Here is a 19,941-nt window from a genome sequence, read left to right as displayed (position 1 = left end):
AGCTTATTCAATTTGTGGTGGGGATGCGTGGAAAAAGCGTGTTTTGGTAAGCCGAGTGGTTCACTCTTAGATGGAACAGTAACAGAGTATAGATCGTGGGGTGGAAGAAGTTTCACAACTTGCGGAATCATGTAGATTTTAATAGTTATTAATATTATACATATACGATTCCGCATGGTTTTAAGTAAAACGTTGCCATTCCGAAAACAAAATATAATATAATATAATATTATTCTAACATAGCCCATAGGTAATGTAATAGAATGTATTAATATACTAATATACATAGGTATTAGAAATCGTTTTGTAGTTTTATGCTTCAAACGATTCTGCGCTTTAGAAAATAAAACTTTCAGAAAACATGATTTTAGTTTACATTTTACACATTGTTTAATTTATTGGATTGTCGTATTTTTTATTATAATTTGGACTTATGTTTAATTATTTCCTTATGATGAGATATACATATTTTATACAGAAAATTTCATAAGCATTAATTTGATACAAAAATAATAATAAGAGGGTAGTTTTATAGTTTTTCCAATTTAACTTAAAAACTATTGACTTTTTCGTAAAAATGCATAGAACATTTTTTATAGCCTTAATTACTTTCCATAAAAAAGTATACATCTAGTATTTTTCTATCTCATTTGTAAATCTAGTATTTTTGCACGAAAATAACAAAATATAATTTATTTAAATCATTAGGTAAAATTGATTTTACTACCGTTATTTTATTATATTTTTTAATTATTCAAGTATACAATTAAACAAGGCTGGGCATTAACGAGTTAAAAAGTTAAAGTTAAGTTAATAAGTTAATTTTATATTAACTTTTTAACTTAACTAGTTAATTTTGGCTTTTCATTAACTTAACTGTTAACTTACTAAATTTCTTTTTTAATTAACGTGAAATTAACGAGTTAATTTTTCATTTCAAGAAGTAAGTTAAGTTAATTTATTTTGTTTTTAATTTTATCATATTTCACTACTTCAGTATATTTCGTTTTCATGTCAAAAAATATTTACCGTGAATTATTTAAAGTAAAAAAAAGTATATAATTCGAATTTAACTAATATGGAAACACTGTATAAAATATAAACACTATAATCTATAATTTAGTTTTGGGTTGGAAAAAAATTTAGTACGTTAGCGTTGTATAAACAAATTAACTTTTTTTTAACTTAATAAAAAGTTAACAAAAAGTGTGTATTAACTTTTAACTTAACTGAGTTAACCTATAGTTAAATTAACTTTTAACTTTTAACTTTTTGTTATTGGTGCATATTAACTTAACTTAACTGAGTTAAAAAAAATCATTAACTTGCCCAGCCTTGCAATTAAATGTCTTACATAAATATATACAATATATATAAAATATACATTAAAGTTATGGAAATTGAACCCTCATGGACTTTTTCGAGCATTCTGGATACATTTTTCTGTATTTGTGTATAACCTAAAAAAAAAATTTTAATTGTTTATATTTTTAAAAAGTTTTGTTAATTATACTAACTTGTAGTAAACATTGTTTTTGTTATTCATTTTTAGTGAAATTTTCGTTAAACTCTTCCGTGAGTTTAACGTCCTTTCAGCAGTGTCGTTCAACTATATGCAATCCATCAACCACTTTCTTTCCAAATTGATAATAGATATTGTTCTTTCATTCAGTTGGATCAATTTCCAAAAATGATGTGTTTATCCCAAGTCTTTTAAATAATTTTGGAGACTGGTGATTTAATAAATATTCCGGTAACTTTTTTGTTAAAAAGTCCCTAACATTTTCTATTTTTAAAACTAATTTATATTGAACATTTTCTTTTTCCACTAGGTCTTCACATAGTTCATTCATATTTTTTTTCTACATTCAAATTTAAAAAATCTGATCGCACATTATCTGCGTTTTCTTCTCTAACACTTTGTCGGGCATTTTTTATAGACGTTCGGTTGATTACATAATGAGCCGGGTCCAAAGAAACACTTTCAATAAATTCTGACAATAAATGTACAGCATCCCGATCACTAACCAGTAACCTTGAAATCTAAAAAAATATAAATTCAATACGTTTATCTAGAAAAATTGTTTTAAACTAATATTGAATTTGTATGTTTAACACATAAATCCCAAATACTATTTTACGGCTGACCTAACCTGACCTAATCTCAATAATATTGAATCAAAATCTTAAAATACAGTAGTTAATGTGTTGCATAATAACGTTTTTTTAACGTCGCGTAACCAAAACCATAAATATATAATATTAATTTACCTACATCAATAATTACTTACCTTGCACTTATCTAATGCTGCACAAAGCCGTGGTGTCATTATTGATTTATTGGCCCTTTTGGATCTATAGATGGGCCAGGACAACGGTTATCTGAATGAACATCACTTTCCTCGCTAACATTTTCGGATTCATCTGAACTTGAATAATATGTTGGTATCTCAACTAAAATATTTATACTTAAATCATTTTATAAATCATTTTTAAGGAACTTTAATTAATAATTACCTGTACTTATTTACCTTGTACTACTGCCCGATTAAATGAAACTGTATCTTGAAACTAAATGTTTGTTTGTAGGTATAGCTTATTATCACGATTAAAGATGTAAACCTATATCGTGCTTATTAGTTATTTTATACAATCAAAAACCACTCACTCACAAACTGACTGATCGCAACTTTTAAAAAACTCAAATCGTATGAACTTGAAATTGGAATAATGGTAGATACCTTTAATTCCATAGCCAACAGATGTGTAATAATAAATTCAATAACAACAAAATAAGAAAATCGTTGTATACGAGAATTTGTTAATTTATTTATGTATAAATATACAACATCTAATTTAAAGCACTTGTAAAAAATTAAATTGACTTTTCAGTAAGTTTATTTTTATGTTGAATGTAGAAAAACTTATGAGGAATCTTGTATACAAATTTCAAATCTTAGATGCCTATTATATTTGTATATAAAAACATTTTTAAGAATTTCTAACTAGAAATATAATTTGGACATTTTCGTGATTTTGATGACTCGTCAAAATTTTAACTTAAAAATAAATGTGGACTTACGTTCAACTTTTAAATTCTGAGTGGAACGATGAATGTATTGATTTTACAATGATGTATGATTTTTTTTGTGTTTGTGTACACGATTAATAGTCGAAATAAAGCTTCGATTTTCAACTTTAGTATCTTGTTCGATGGGAAAGTGAATATTGTTGGTGCATTGGGAAGGTCAACATTTAAAATTCTCAATAGTTTTCAAAATCTACGAGAAAAACAACATAAAAATTAAGGAAAAACCGGCCAAGTGCGAGTAGGACTCGCGCACGAAGGGTTCCGTACCATCTTCGGCTATAAACATGCCGGCAACACTGCTTATATTATATTATATTCCAGAATTTTTAGTATTTGTTGTTATAGTGGCTCCCGAGCAGTTTATTTTCAGGTATAGGGAAACCACCTGTGGTGGATTGCAGACACCTCAAGGAGCATACGTAATTGCAAATATTTTATTGACATGTTGTTTGTGATGTGCATGTGTTCCTGAGACAAGTTCCTGAGACAAGGGTAATAGGATTAGCGTTAGGAATACCATTTTTACTACGTTTGCCCATAATATATAGGTATATACACGTCTAAAATTATATTCAATCAGAACCAATAGCCCAATAGCAACCTTACAATAAACAAAAATATATTATTACCTAGGTACTTATTTTATTTTCTTGCTGGACAGATGGTTCAGCTGTTGTATCTTTGACATCCAGATTTCCTACTTTTACCGTGGATTTTCCTAAAATATTCTTTCATATAAATCTTGTCCTGACAATTATGAACACAACAGAAAAAAAACAGCCAAATCGGTAAATGCGTTCTCAAGTGTTGCCATGACAAAGGATTAGGGTCCATTTTTATAAATATATAGATAACCGGCAAACTTGAATGCTACACAATTGCCACAACCGTACTGATGGTATACCTACCTATTAATCTTTTTGTCTTCGAGATATCTCGATGCGATAGTAATTACCTAAATAATAAGAGGTGCACTCGTAATTTAAGCGACGAAGGTACTAGTAATAGATTTACCTACCGAAGTATTGTTTGGAGTCCTCGGCGTGATAACTACTATAATAAATTATAATTATAACCCAACTACCCAAGGTCTAGTCATTAAAGAGTTATTAAGTCAAAGAAAAATCGATTTTAACTTGCTAACTTACTCGTGGATTTTAGTGTTCCGTACGGTAAAACGGGACCCTATTACTAAGGCTCCGCTGCCCGTCTGTCTGTCACCAGCATTAACCATAAAAGTTAGAAAGTTGAAATTTTTACAGATTATGTATTTCTGTATGAAAATTTAAAACAAAGTTCCACGTATATAGGTACTACATTACTAATAGTAATACATTACTTTATTCACAATAATATCATCAAATATACTTAGTCATAGGCTGTTTGACAGTCTTCGCTCAAAATCGTTTTTCATATACAATGATATTATATCATTGAATTCAAATTTAATACCATCCATTGTGCTGTACAAACCACTTGTAACCTGCCGTAAAGCAGAGCGAAATCCACTTTCCTACCTTTTATATCATTGAATTCAAATTTAACACCATCCGTTACAGTGACCCATTTGTAACCTAGTGTACAGCAGAGCGATCCCCACTTGCCTACCTTTAATCTATTTTATTTCATAATAATAGATAAATCATGATTTATAAAATTGGTAGATCAAAAGGGATGTTTGGGAGGTGTAGCCATTCCAGTAATATGATTATAAAAATTGAATATCGGCTGTCATTTTATTACGGATGAGGTATTTACTATTTATACTTTTTACTAACTTTAATCAATTGCATTCATGGCACAATGCCCTCTGTAATTTTAACATACAAATTGATGCATTTATAAATTATTATTTATTCTTATAATATGTAAGTATGTAACCAAGAACTTGACAAATGTTTAATAATTTATTTATTATGTCTCACATTAAAAATAATAATAGTACTATAGTAGTTAGTAAAACACACCATCTAGCTGTTTTTTTTTTTTTTAAGTAGATAAAAATCAAAATACGATTTGTAAAGCTATTTAAGAATATTTGTGTTTTAATTGTTTAATAAACATTATTTTCATCAGTTGAAAGATTGCTTATAAAGTATATATAATATGATATTATGATTAAAGTGTTCTGTGGAGTTAAGAGTAAAATTTTAAAAAAATAACAATTAACAGTGTAAGGAATATAATATTGTTATTATTGTTTAGAAATAGTAGTAGATGATGGTATATTATAAAACAAAATAAAAAAATTATTAACTTAAAACTTTCTATACCAATATTAAAATGCTGCACATACAAAATTCAAATAATTTCTGAAAGGCAATAAATCAAAAATATTTAATAAAGGTGGTTCTGTTATTTACAAAATATGTATTTCTGGAAGAGATTCAAAAATCTTAAGTAACTTAAATATTATAAACAAAAAATTAAAAATCTCTAGGAAATAACAAAAATGCCACAGGAATAAATGAAATAATTATATTTTAAGACAGGTGTACCTATGATTAAAAAAAAATATACAGGATAATTTTGTCTCTAATATATCTCACTTTGTTTTTACATAGAATTAATAGAATAATTTATATTGGCTATCACTACTTATTTTCATTGAGTAAACAATACTTTAAAAAAAATTATAAAAATAATAATTAACATAAAAAATGAGAACGAATTGTTCACGAACACAGTTTTTTTTTTTTTTTTAACAAGTAGCAAATAACAATAATAAACAAAGTATGTTAAACTGAATAGATAATTATTGTATCATATTAAAATTATTAATGAGTAATTGTATTACTATAAGCTATGAATAATGTTAATGATTAAAATGTAATTATACATTTAATATAGGTAATTCTTAATACAAATTAAGCTAGATTAAAATAGAATAAATCACATGCCAAAAAATTGTTTCTTAATTAAATAATAAATAAAATCTAAAATATTATAGAATGACTTGATGTATTTGTGACTATTATCTATTGTATATATATTAGAACTAATTTAAAGTATTCACCAAATTTCCCTGTTTGGATAAATTGTTCAACATTATATAAATGTTCACAAAATATAATAATAAAAAATTTAATTTATTTGTATGTATGTATAATATATAGTTAAATAATATTGGAAACTCAGTCGATAAGTATAAGTTTATTTTATTTTATTTTTAATGAATAAAACATATTTCTACTTGTTCAAATCATATAAATGATCTGTTATATTATTTTATTAAGGTTCTATATAAAAGAACTTTAAAAAAAAACTGGCACATTTTTAAATAAGTTTTCATAATATTATATTTACTAAAACAGTAAAACCATGCAAAATAAACACATGTAAAAGCTATAGGAGAAAACACACAAGAAAAATTTGTATGTACACACATATTGGTGGTACATTTTTATATAACTAATCAAAATGTTAAAATTAATTTGAAATTTTTAAAATGTGATTAATGAATATGAAAAAAATGATTTATTGTAATGCTCTGTGATAAAACTCCACTGGATAAGAGTAATAATTCCTTAATTTTAAGGACAATTACTCTGTCATACTTGAGTATTATAATGTGTCTGAGGGGACGGGCTTTAATGACTCAAAAGATAATTATTTGCTTGCAGAGTACTTTGTGGGAGTACCATCTGGATTCAGTGCAGTGGTCTCATTGGCCGAAGGCGGTGGTGGCATGGCAAATGCATTAGTGTGCTGTGATGCACCTCCCGTAGCATTGTTTGTAGAAGATGGCTGATTCACTACAACATCATCTTCGCTATCCTCCTGGATTATAAAAAAATATATTCAGATTATATATTATTATGAATATAATTGATGAATAATTATTATTGTTTTCAATAGTCATTAGAATTGGTGTTAATCATAGAGCTTAAATACAGCTCACATATGACAAATATCATAGGTAACTCAATGGGTGGCTGAGAGGTACCTACTACCTACATACAACCAGTGGCGTAGCGAATTATGTTTTTTAGAAGCAATTGCTTCTGGTTTCTGGGGGGTGGTGGTGGGTCATAGTCTCATAAAGCCCACATACACGATCAGTCTTTAAACTTTATTTTGGGTGCTACCCCCCCCCCCACCCCCCCCCTATTTGAGCATATGAGTATCGTATACATCAGTTGGAGTAGGGTGGGGTAGGTCATAAATAATTTGTTTGCTTCCATATGATTTAAAGTTTGCTACGCCACTGCATACAACATTATATAAATATTGAGATAAAATAATATTTTTAAACATAAAATATTTAAAACTAAAAAATAAATAATAATAAAATAACATTAATATTTATAACCTAACTAATGTTTTTATAAAGAAAGATGGGTGGTATTTTATACAAATGCAATTTGTCATAGGTATTTCAAATAAAATCAGCGCCACCAACTAGTACCTAAATGTAAAAATTAAAACAAAAATTTGTTATTAATTTGTCTTGGTATACATACAAACTAGCAACTAGTGACTAACTTAAAAAAATAATTTAAAACAATTATACCCATATAATTGTTATACTTATTTCATACAAAATAGCATATTTTTAACATTGTTGATAAGCAAGCACACAATGCATTAATATATTTACTTAAGTTACCATTTGCCAATTAAACAAACTAAACAAATTTTTATTTTATACAAACATTAATTTATTATGGAAAATATAGTTAGTGCCAATTTTGAAAGTTAAAATATTGTCAGATGAAATGTTAATATCGCTAAGTTATTTCATTCCAAAACTTCTTTGCCACCACAAATTGCTATATATTAGAAGATTATTAGTGTAAATTATAAGAAATAAAAATATTATAATTTAAATTACTCATTATTTCTAGATGTTTTATCTTATTGGTAATGGCAGTATTTAGCATAACAGTGTAATTATTTATTATATTTTTATAATTATTTGGATAAAATTAGTTTTAGTTAGTATAAAAGCTAATTTAAAAAATACATAAAATAATATATTTAAATAGTATTAATTCTTTTAAAATAAATTAGATAATAATATGTTTCCTTTAAAGGAGAGCAGTCAAAATTGTGGGTGAGCACTGTCCTAAATATATAAATGGGTATGGCATTCCAATAAAGTAGTAGTTCATCTTTAATATTAGTATTGTAATTATTAATTATTAATTTTACATTAGTAATAAGTGGAATGAGATTTTTTCTGTATGCACTCACAAAATGTATGAATAAAACTAAAAGTAATTTTCAGTTTATTGTGAAATATAAATGTATTGACTATGCATGGTTATCAACTAAATAACTAAAAATAATATAAAAAAACGTTTCAACTTATTTATTTACACATAATATACTAAATTACATAATATATAAACATATATTTGTTTTGTTTTAAGTAACAAATTATACAAAAATTACCTTTTTATGTATACCATCTATATTTGAGTTCGCTCCATCGTTCTACAAAATAAAACACCGAAAACAAGCAAACATTAAATGCAAAAAATGGGACCAATGATATACAAAAAATAATAAAACTACATGATATAAGTCGAATAAGAATTGATTTAAATACAAATATTTTATTACTTTAAAGTTTTAGGACATATTGCTAGCATGCAACTAATTGTATGGTAATTACTAATTAATTATTTATATATATTTTAACAAAACTAAAACGTTAAGTTTCAATGTAAAATATATTGAGTTCAAATATAGTATACTGACAGAACGGAAAATTCTAAAATGAACAAGTTTTTATTTTTATTATTATTTACTAATATTTAGCATAATATAATACTATATTATAGTTGCAACAAATTAAAACATCTACTAGTTTATTATTAAAATAAATTACAAATATGTGTAACGTCAGATAGCAACATCTTAAATTTGTGATTATCTTATATAATATTATATAATATAAATTAAGGAGAGTAGAGATAAAAGTAAAAATACACACAAAAATAAAATTACTACTTCGGTGTATTCAATATTTTCACTATGCATTTAAGCAGGCACTACACCCACAAGATTTTGTCTGTCATACACTTGCATAACATAGTAAATCTACTTACTAGATTCTTAATTCTGTTTATTTATAGTTAATATTAGTGCAAATGTATATAATATTGAATTTGTAGAGGAGAATATAAACTGTACCTGAGCAGTTTATTTTTTTTAATTTGTTTAAGTACTTGAATAATTCATTTCTCCAAATCTATGTAATTTGTTTTAAAAGAAATAAATGTAAAAATAACATTGATTGGGCACAACATAATATATACTCCTGTACAAATTAGATAACATGTAAATTTGCTCTAATATCAACTATAAATAAACTACAGTAAGAATCAGATACATAGATTTGCTATGTTGTGTTAAGTGTACAACAGAGATAACACAAATTAATGTAGCATTCTCTTAAATATTTTTAAACGTTCAACAGTACATGCTTGGTGAGAGAATATAAGTTATGTTTTGGCGATATGGTAGAATTTATTAAAAATATTTACTGTGCACTTATATTTTGATATTTTATGCAGTATAGCTATTTTAGAAGATATTCAAGTCTCAACATACCTTGTAATCATTAGTTTATAGTTAGTCCCGTTAAAAAAAAATATGTTTAATTCTACGTAAATGTTATAAAGAAAAATAAACAAGAGAGAGAATAATGATTTTTAATTAATTATATTGGTCTAATACTTGTCACGAATAGTTCTGGGGCTTTGTTTAATGTTTAAGCTATAAAATAGCGCAAATGATAACGCAGGAGGATGAGGTATAAACAAATTTAGATAACCAGTTTAATAAAACAACCACTAATATAGTGATATATCTTATTACTGCCGTTCAATGTTGCGTGTGTTTCTACTTTACTTATAAAAAACTAAAACCTATGACTTCCTTTTATTAAAAAGTTGATTTTCAATTGGGTGATGTAATGATTTTATTTAATATTAAACCTACATTAGTAGGTGTATTATAATTTATTATTTTTTTTATTTATAGGTATCTATAAAAAAAATAATAAAATATAGGTACATACTTATTTTTTTTAATAATAAATAATAATCTATTTGTTGAAACATGTTTTTGTGAAAGAAAAGTAGGTACAATAGATACTATAGGTACTAATAACCAATATGAGTTTTTAAGAATTTATATTTTGCATTAAATTTTGCCTGAAAAGGGGAAGGGGGTTTAGGTTAGGTTTGTAAAGGTCCATTTAAGGGAAATAGGCACATTTTCTTCATGGTACACCCCTATCAAATTCCTGTGCAGGTCATTGATTAATAAAACAAAAGATAAATATATGTATACTACATTATATTATATTAAAAATATAAAATATTGTTGCATGTTATGTATTTACTAGCAACAGTACCATATTGTATCTATACTCCTATTATGATTTATTCAATACTATTCAATAATAATGTGATATGATAAAGTAAAATAAATTTGTTCAATGTATATGTTACATTAATTGGTAAATTTTACCGTAAAACCTAATCAACCACAGTAATATATTATTTATTTCCATTATTTATTTAATTATTAGACAATCTGGTTTAATTGAAACTATATTTTAAATTATTGAATATATAAATGGACTAAATTTATTAGGTATAAAATATTTCTTCTTATTGTTATATAACATGCTTACAAGTGCCCTTAGCCAAACAAAACAAACCTGAAACCTGTGTTTTTTGTTAACATTTCCAAAATTGACTGCATGCAAATAGAATCAATAAAACATTTCAATGATTATGAATACTTACATGTAGATTTGTATAATTTGCTTGTTGATCTTCAGGTACATTAGGCTTAAACTTGCCAAAACAGAAATTGCAACAACAGCAACAACAGAAACAACAGCAACATCCAGTAATTACACAAGATCCAATTATTAAAGCCTGAAAATAATAATTGAAAATTAGTGAGATGCTTTATATCACCTGTACATACGAAAATGTAAAAAAAAAAAACAATTTAAATTCAAACAAACCTTGCACCATTTTGAGGTTACAAAGAAATAAGCATTGACATTCTCCTCGCCAAACTGCTCTGCAATATATAATCCAAGGGAACCATAATTGTCATATATATTACGTTTGCTTGGATCTGTCAATATTCTATACGCCTTATTGATCTCTTTGAACTAAAAACATAAATAAATGTACTCGAACAAATCATGAGAATAAAACTTGGGTGTTAAAATATTAATTCATAACATAAGTAGCAAACCTTTTCTTCCGCTTCGGGGTTACCAGTATTTTTATCTGGATGGAATTTTAATGCAAGTTTTCGATAAGTTTTCTTAATTTCTTCCGTTTCTGCTGTTTTTGCCAAACTCAGTGTAACATAAAGAGAATCTCCAGACGTTCTAAACAAAAGTAAAAACATAAATCAGTAATATTAAGTAATATTTTAAGTTGTGTCTATACTCTACACAAAATATACATGATTCAAAGTAATAGACTTTTTAAAATAGCATCGGAATATAAGATTTATGTATATTCTTTATTAATATAACCACAATTTTTTTTTCCATTTTAGACACTGTGCAATGAATGTATTGATTTTACAATGATGTGTTTTATTATTTTTGTGACTATCATCATCTCTTTTAGGGTAGTAAAAATGCATAAATTAGAAATTGGTTTCTGGTAAAAAATTGGATCTAGTTGGTACTTCAAAGGTCAAAATTAAAAAAAATTCCAGTATTTTATAAAATGACCGACAAAAACTAAAAAAAAATTAAAGAAAAATAGTAATATTTACGCAAAACCAGTTTTTGACAATATTGATTATTTTTTTTTTTTTTTTGTATTACCCAAAAACAAATAACCGTAAATACTTGAAATTTTCACAAAATGTTTCTATTAGCATTATCTACATGGTATAATTTTCAAATATTTTGAATATTTGACCTATTTATAGATATTAGTTTTAGTTTTTTGTTTTTATGTTAAAAAAATTTTCAAAAACCTTGAAAACTTAATACAGGGTTCTTCATAAATCGTTCACGCATGTTATCTATCAATTAAAAGTGTCAAATTATTTCAGATAATATATTTACAGTACAAATGATAATTGATTACCATACATAATATTAGGTGCTACCAAAAGAAATATTATTCAGGCACAAGAGTATTTTTGGATCAATCCCCAGTGATTTAAAATAGCATAAAATATATTGTAAGTAAAAATGTATGTGCTTATAAAACGCTTGTATCTGTAGGGAGATGCCCCCTCAGCAACCCCTTAATCGAGCCTTGTAACTAACAAACATATTTCAAAAAATGAATAGGTCTGCATTGGAAGGGGTTAAACATATTATCTTTGTTCGGCGTGAACGTTAACATCAGTCATCACATTATTTAATAATCACTTTACAAGAGATGAATTTAATATAACACATCCTGTCACATGAACTAAAGCTAATATTCATTTGAATGAATATAAACCATAAAGTTAATAGGAATTAAATGTTCAAAAAAATTTTTAAAATGAGCTTTAAAATATGTTTTTTTATCTTATTTTTCAATATAATACTTGTAACAGCAACAGATAGAAAAAATATTTTAAATGCATTTTTTGATGCTTTGTTGAGTGACAACAGCCATGAGAATCGATACAAAACATTGCTGCAAACAGGAATACATGATTTTTCAGTTGGATTGTTTAAGGGATCAGGTGGTCGTATTAATAAAATATCAAATATCCAACGAACTGGTAATGTCATTGTGCACGCCGGAAAAGATGAAACCTGGATAGAACTGTCTTTCATTGTGCAACATCTAGATGTGATTTGGGACAATTCAACTTGTTTTGGAATTAAATGTCAGCTTTGGGCTACTATGTTGGACAATAAATTTGATGTGAAAATGGCTGTAAGACCGATCAACTGCCTGGTGTCATACAATATTAATTTAAATACTGTCGGAACAATGGAAGTGAGTGTGTCAGAACTACCTAAATATATGCCAAGTTTTTTATTTAATGGAGCATTATACATAGTAGAAGTGTTTTTTAAAGGTCCACTAATGGAAAGTGTCAAACATCGTATAAACCATAGTGTTATACATGATTTTATAGATAAAAATCAAATAGACCAAATATGTCTAGCCGTCAATGAAACAATTTACACCAAAATAGTCTAACTTGTATGCAATCAAATAAAAATATTTTTTTTTAACTACAATTTCATTTTATTCAACAAATTGAGAAGTCAAAACACATAATTACGAGCATAATTATGACAACACTAACAAAATTTTTATTTCTCACTTCAGTAGATACTAACATTAAGATAAGAATTAAATTATATCAATTTAATCAAGTTATATTTATTAGGTGTTGTGTAATAAGCTATATTTTACTCTTTATTTGTCAATTATTTTTTAATAATTCTTAAAACTAATTGCTTTTCTGTTGTAAAGTTTATCAGTAAAGATAAAACTAGACCAAATTATTTATGCTTATTTTAGTAATATTTAAAATAAAATCAAATATAAAACAAAAACTGTTATTTAATATATAGGTACTGAAAACCATATTGTAATGTGGATACCTACATTATGCTTTTATAATATATTATTATGTATAGTCAACTTGGTACTACTTTTTAATATCTACAGTCATCAGAGATGGGAAAATAAAATGACACTGTAACCAGAGTTTAGTAATGGTTATCCGATTACTACTGTATAGGTTATTGTTACATCATCGACTTGCCTCAACTAACCTATTAATATTTGTACTAAAATCAATAAAATACTCACTAGGTACTTGTTTAAGTAACTAACATGGACAATGCTAAATAGCTGAACATTTTTATATTTGGGAGGTTGGTTAAATTAATAATACCGGTACCTAGAATATAACCTCAAATATAACGATATATTTTAAATTTCACCTATTACCATTGATTAAATATACATACATTTAAACAATGCTATTGCATTAAGATATTTTACAAATATACCCAGATGCTCAACTATATTATTAAAATGTTAGCACTTGTCGCCAACCACCAAATGTTTAACTGTTTACAAGTAAAACATGAGTGACGGACACGTTTCTTTGAATTTATTATTTTATTTATAATAATATATGGTGACCATATGTAGATAAATAATACTATGTAGCTGGACTCACACTACATAGTGCCATTTCAAGTTGAATATATTCAACTTGTTAGCTAATGCGTTACCTATATTTTAACCTGAGTTTTAAATAAGTATATGACACACAATAATGATACAGTAAACGTGGCTTAGTGTTACATAAACAAAAGTCTCAAAGGTTAATAAAGGTTAATAATAATATAGTTGTAGCTAAATATAAATAGGTACCTAGGGTCCTAGGGCAATGAGGAGATTTTGTATTTGTTAGTGGGTATATTATTTGTGAGGAAAGGGCGGGAGGGGGTTTACGATTCTCCTTCGGCAAAAACACTTTAGGGATGTACCTCGCTGTTTCCCTCCATTTTAACACATTTAACGCGCTAATTGAAGATCATCAGCTGAACAGATTTATGGACCTGGGTAGAATAAAAACTCAAACAACCATACGCCAATAGCCATTTTCATAACACGTATCCGTCGACCACGGGCAGCCGTAAGTCGAAACGCATTGTCGTGTGCCATGGTTTTCGCTAAATCAATACCAGGCGGCGGCGGCGGCCGTTTATCGTAACATTTGTCTAGTAGGCTCTACGCCATACACCCGGCAAATATAATATCATAGGTACGCTGTTCGCAATATTAATTTACAATTATTATTTTAATATACTCACGACAACTTCCTCTTGTCCATTTCGACGGTGGCGGATTGCACGGGCGGTACGGTTGTCGATAAAATATGGTAATGAAAAAATGAAAACTCCGAAACGCCTTATCAATACGTTCGTGGACCCGTAAGCGGTAGATGCCAGATGGACTAGGATACTGTCGCTAACGTTGTTGTCGAATTTTCCGGTATCACGTACGACAGTCCATAGTGAGGTTTCGGGCGTGTGCGCGCGCGCGGGTAGCAGATGACAATACTATAATATTGTTAGAAGACTTAAAGACGGCAAACGACGACGAGATGCTTTGCCGTGGCGAAAGTAAAGACGACGTTAAGACAATAATTACGAATATTAATTACTAGTGATACTGACACGACGAAATAACCGATGTATCATATTACTATTATTTATTATCGTACGTAAACGTAGGAATAGTTAATATAATATGATGTGTTTTTATTACTACTATATTAATATAATAAATATCATTACAGTACTATAATTTTAATATTATACCCTATAGGTATATGTATGGTATACTTTATCTACTGGAATTGATCGCGATTCGCGACGTTGGGCGATGGCGGCCGGCGGGTGGTCGCGTTTTTCTAAAGTTGCGCAAGCGCGCCAAAACAGTGTGACCGACATCCTCGATTCGACCCGATACCTGCTACTCGCTCGCCACACACACACTGCACGCACTGATGTGTAATAATTTTAAATAGATGATGGATGAGCCGATCGGCGAACCGTCGCATATTTAGCTGTTGGTTTATATTTATCATAGACCACGATAAATGTATTTAAATTTATATATTATTTATATATTAATATTAATTTCCTGTACTCATGGCATAGACCTTATACTCATAGACGGAGCATGGTGGTAGCATGATATTATTAAATTTATAATGGGTGGTAGTTCCGCCAGTAGCGTATCTTGGATTTTTTCAAGGGGAGATATACAATTTTTAATAGACATTCAGTAATCAGTATACTTGTATATACTCATATTATATTTATATTATTATATACATGTTATATTATGACCCCCCTCCCCCCATCCACCGTAGATAGACCACTGATTCCCGCGTCCAACGTGTGTTCTTCCATAATTCTGCTCAGTGGCGCATTATTTACTATTTAGGAGGTTGATTGCGCCCCCAGCGCCAAATTTTTAACAGTTCTAGGGGCGGCAATTTTGTTAAGTGTATTATTATTTTTTTTTTTAATACAAAATGTGTAATATTGATTAACAATATTATGTAATATTATATAACATTTTTTATTGTAAAACATTGTATAACATTTTTTGATTAATCAATGATTTTGTGACAACGGATTATCGTGTCCATGAAGATTAGAGATATCTCGTTTGATCGTACCCAACAGATTTCTGTTTAAATCAAGCACGAATTAAAATTAGTCCGTGGTATATAGTATAGAAGTCTGTGTCGTATCCACGGTAATCTCACCAAAAACTTTTCCCGGGCCGGGCTTTAAACATATTACCGGGCCTGTAAATTATCAGCCCGTTAAACTTCTTTTGACTTTTATCTACCTAGGCGGCTAGGCGTTATGGTGCGTGTATAAAACCAAGGTGGATAAATAAATATAAATATATATATATAAATCCATATATTATATAAATATAAATCCACCTTGTATAAAACATACCTACTTGATAAGATTGATTCTGTATCTGTGGTAGCCAGGGTGCGATTCCCCACCAAATCCCCCCTCCCAAAAAAATAACATGTGTTTAAGTAGGTACTTATTGGCTACTATACAATTTATTTAATTTAATATAATACACGTTTTTATATTACATAATAATATTATTATATTTATGTAAATATTGTGTGAATATTGCTATTGCTATTTCTATATCATGTATTTATGTAAACAGTGAACCTGTATTCATAATTATTCATACCAACTGCGTCTGTAGGTACATAATAATATAGTATTATATAAATTTATACACAATAAAAAATAATGACTACGCATATTATATTATATATATTATATAAGTCCAATATCTAAAACAGTAAGTCATAAGTATAGAAAAATATTTTAAAGCTTCAACTATTTAGACAAATTTAATCATTTTTATTTTTTAAATAGAGCACAAATTGTTGTTTAAATATTTATCTCTATTGTTCTCCACTATAAGCGGATAACATAATTAAACAAATTATTACATACCAATATAACTATAATTACTGGCAGACTAAATGTTACGTGAAGTAATTTACTTATATTAAAGTGTTTCCTGCCGGTTATTTTCTGTCTTTTATCGGTATCGGTTCCGAATTCCGATACCGGTTCTCCAAAAATAAAATAACGGTTCCAGTTCTTAATATTTTAAAGGTTCCGGTTCCAGAACTGGTTCTTTTAGGTTCGGTCCAGCCCCTGAATAGAACACGTCTATAATCCTATGTTGCGTGTGTGTTAGACAGAAACAGAAAATTACTGACTGAAATCGACAATCGCCATAATGACTATTCTTTGAACTATAGTTTGTTAGTGATTCTGAATCCGTAAAAATTAAAAGCTGTACAATAAAATATACTGTCTTTTTACAATATGAGTATAATATGGACATATGATTATTGGTTACAAATTTCATAGTGCCTATAAATGTATAATTATTAATTGGGAAACAATTTTGTAATCGCAGCTGTGAAAATATTCATATTATAAGATATATATTATATACAATGCTGAATGCATTAAGTATTTATATAATATTTATATATACATATTTTATACCTTTATATCTATTTAGGTACCAGGTATTATACTAAACGGCTAAACGTGCCTATACTATTATCTATTGTCTGTAATGCTTATGGTTTTATAGGTGGGTAGTACACGAATACCATTAATTAAATATACGTACACCTATATGGCATTACGGCCATACTAACATAATATATAATATACAAGGTGTAACAGAAAGACTTGACCAAAAAAAAAAAAATGTATGTTACTTAAACGTATGACAAAAATTGTTAAAATTATATGATAAATAAATAGCTTAAGAAATATACCCATGTTAGCAAATTTTTAAAAAAGTTATTGCGTTCCAGATTAATTTAATCGAAAAAATATTGATATTTTAAAAAATTCTAAAAAATAAACTACTTGCTTTAGATAAATTTTTTTACCATCCAAATTATTCTTATAATCAGATTCACAAATTGACTATTTTGAATTTATTCAAAAAAATTTAAATCAAATTTAAATTTTTTTATTTTTGGTATTAAAAAATAAAAATAATTTTTTTTATTACACGTGTAGCGCGAATGGCTATAAATAATATATAAAAAAAAAGTTTTAAAATATTGATTAGAGCAAAAGTTATTCCAAAAGTCAGTTATATCTGTTACACCCTGTATATGTTACATATAAATAGGTATATATATAATAATAGGTATATATTACATATTACATAATAATTATATTAAATATTTCATATTTTAATATTTACCTATATACTAATCACATTAGCTACTATTCATTATGTTTAAATAATAAAACAATTTGTTTGTCTACAGAAGCGTTAAAATAAAATAAGTTATTGAGTAAATTTAGGCTCTTATTAGTTACACAGTACAGTGGCGTATTTAGTATTTTTTGTTGGGGCGGATGGCAAGAATTTTAGCTTACAGATTATGATGTAATAATTATAATAAAATAATAGTAGTGTATTTAAAGAGCCATGGGGGCGGATTTGTCCCCATATCCGTCCCCGTAAATACGCCCCTGACACAATATAATATACTAATACAATGAATATTTTATACTTTTGATAATATTGTATTATCTCAACTGAATAACCCAGGTTCACCCGTGTGCAGTTTTTTAATTTTTTGTGTTATAACTTGTTTTTAACTAATTTTTATATTACCGGTAGAGGTTGCCTTTAGAAAGTTTAGATGATTACTATTATAAATATTATTATTTATTTGATCACCTTGTTTTATTACAAAATACTTACTTTCTAAATTTTTCTGATATCTCTAATAACGACTCTGAGAATTTCAGATCGATCAAGTAGTTTTTTTTGTACTTACCTATACAGGGTGTCCCGTGAGGATATACCCATTACTATCTCCCCATGTGTTTTGGGTATAGTAACCGGAGCCATATGCACAAATAGGGGGGCCTTTAGAGGCTAGCCCCTCAAAAAATTCCTTAGCCCCCAAACATTTCCTACATTTTGTTTTAAGCTTATTCAATATTATTAAAGTAAGGCTTTAGCCCCTCCAAATCCCAAACGCTATTGCCTATTTACGGCATGACCGGAGCACAATTTTGTGTGTGTGCATACATACGCCTTCGATTTACGTAAGTACCTATACAGTTTGTTTACCGTGCGTCCCCACATGTGCATATACCTACGCTAAGGTGAGAAACCACATTATATTATAATATACATATTAATATTAGAATTTAATTTTAAGCTTTTATCTCACAAAATTAGTAGGATTTTAGTTTAAATGTTCTTCCTCTCAAAATTTGGTTAAGTCTCTTTTAAGTAGGTCAAATTAACATTTAAATACATTACAAATAAATATAATTAATTAACAATCTACATTTCCAATATTTCATTTATATATACCTATATACTATTCAATATTTTTGAATTTAGGAAAAAAAATCCCCAAAGCTCTTACGTACTATTGGGTACAGTTGTCAAAAAAAATAATTAATAATAATAAAAATATATAAAATTTGAATGATAATTATTATATTATTATAAATTGATAAATAGGTACATATTATATTATATGACATTACTGCATAAATATTTATTTATTTAATCATTTATCAATGGATAGGAATACCCTTCGGCCTTCGGTAATAAAAATTAAAAGTACAGTTCGACATCTCAATTCGACAAATATTATACTGAAATTAAATAATATTATATTATAAACCAGTTAGTTATTATAATTTGTATATTTTTTTCATTGTTAATAATAATAATATTAAGATAAATATAAATTATGACAATGTATTTTTAATAGTAAAATATGTATACACAAATACCCCCAAT

The 19,941-nt window shown here is 27.4% G+C and overlaps 1 protein-coding gene across 2 annotated transcripts; it reads right to left on the bottom strand.

Moving 5' to 3' along the window:
* Window positions 1-5,106: 5,106 nt before the first annotated feature.
* Window positions 5,107-15,424, bottom strand: Csp (cysteine string protein). Of its 2 annotated transcripts, NM_001160337.1 has the most exon segments (6): window positions 5,107-6,871; window positions 8,489-8,530; window positions 10,858-10,992; window positions 11,085-11,237; window positions 11,324-11,462; window positions 14,880-15,424. In NM_001160337.1, coding segments are annotated over 6 exon segments (660 nt in total). In that variant the 5' UTR covers window positions 14,900-15,424; the 3' UTR covers window positions 5,107-6,700.
* Between the last annotated feature and the right edge of the window lie 4,517 nt (window positions 15,425-19,941).

The sequence above is a fragment of the Acyrthosiphon pisum genome, chromosome A2, assembly GCF_005508785.2.
Source record: "Acyrthosiphon pisum isolate AL4f chromosome A2, pea_aphid_22Mar2018_4r6ur, whole genome shotgun sequence".
Taxonomy (NCBI): Eukaryota; Metazoa; Arthropoda; class Insecta; order Hemiptera; family Aphididae; genus Acyrthosiphon; species Acyrthosiphon pisum.
This window is presented reverse-complemented; position numbering and strand designations above follow the sequence as displayed.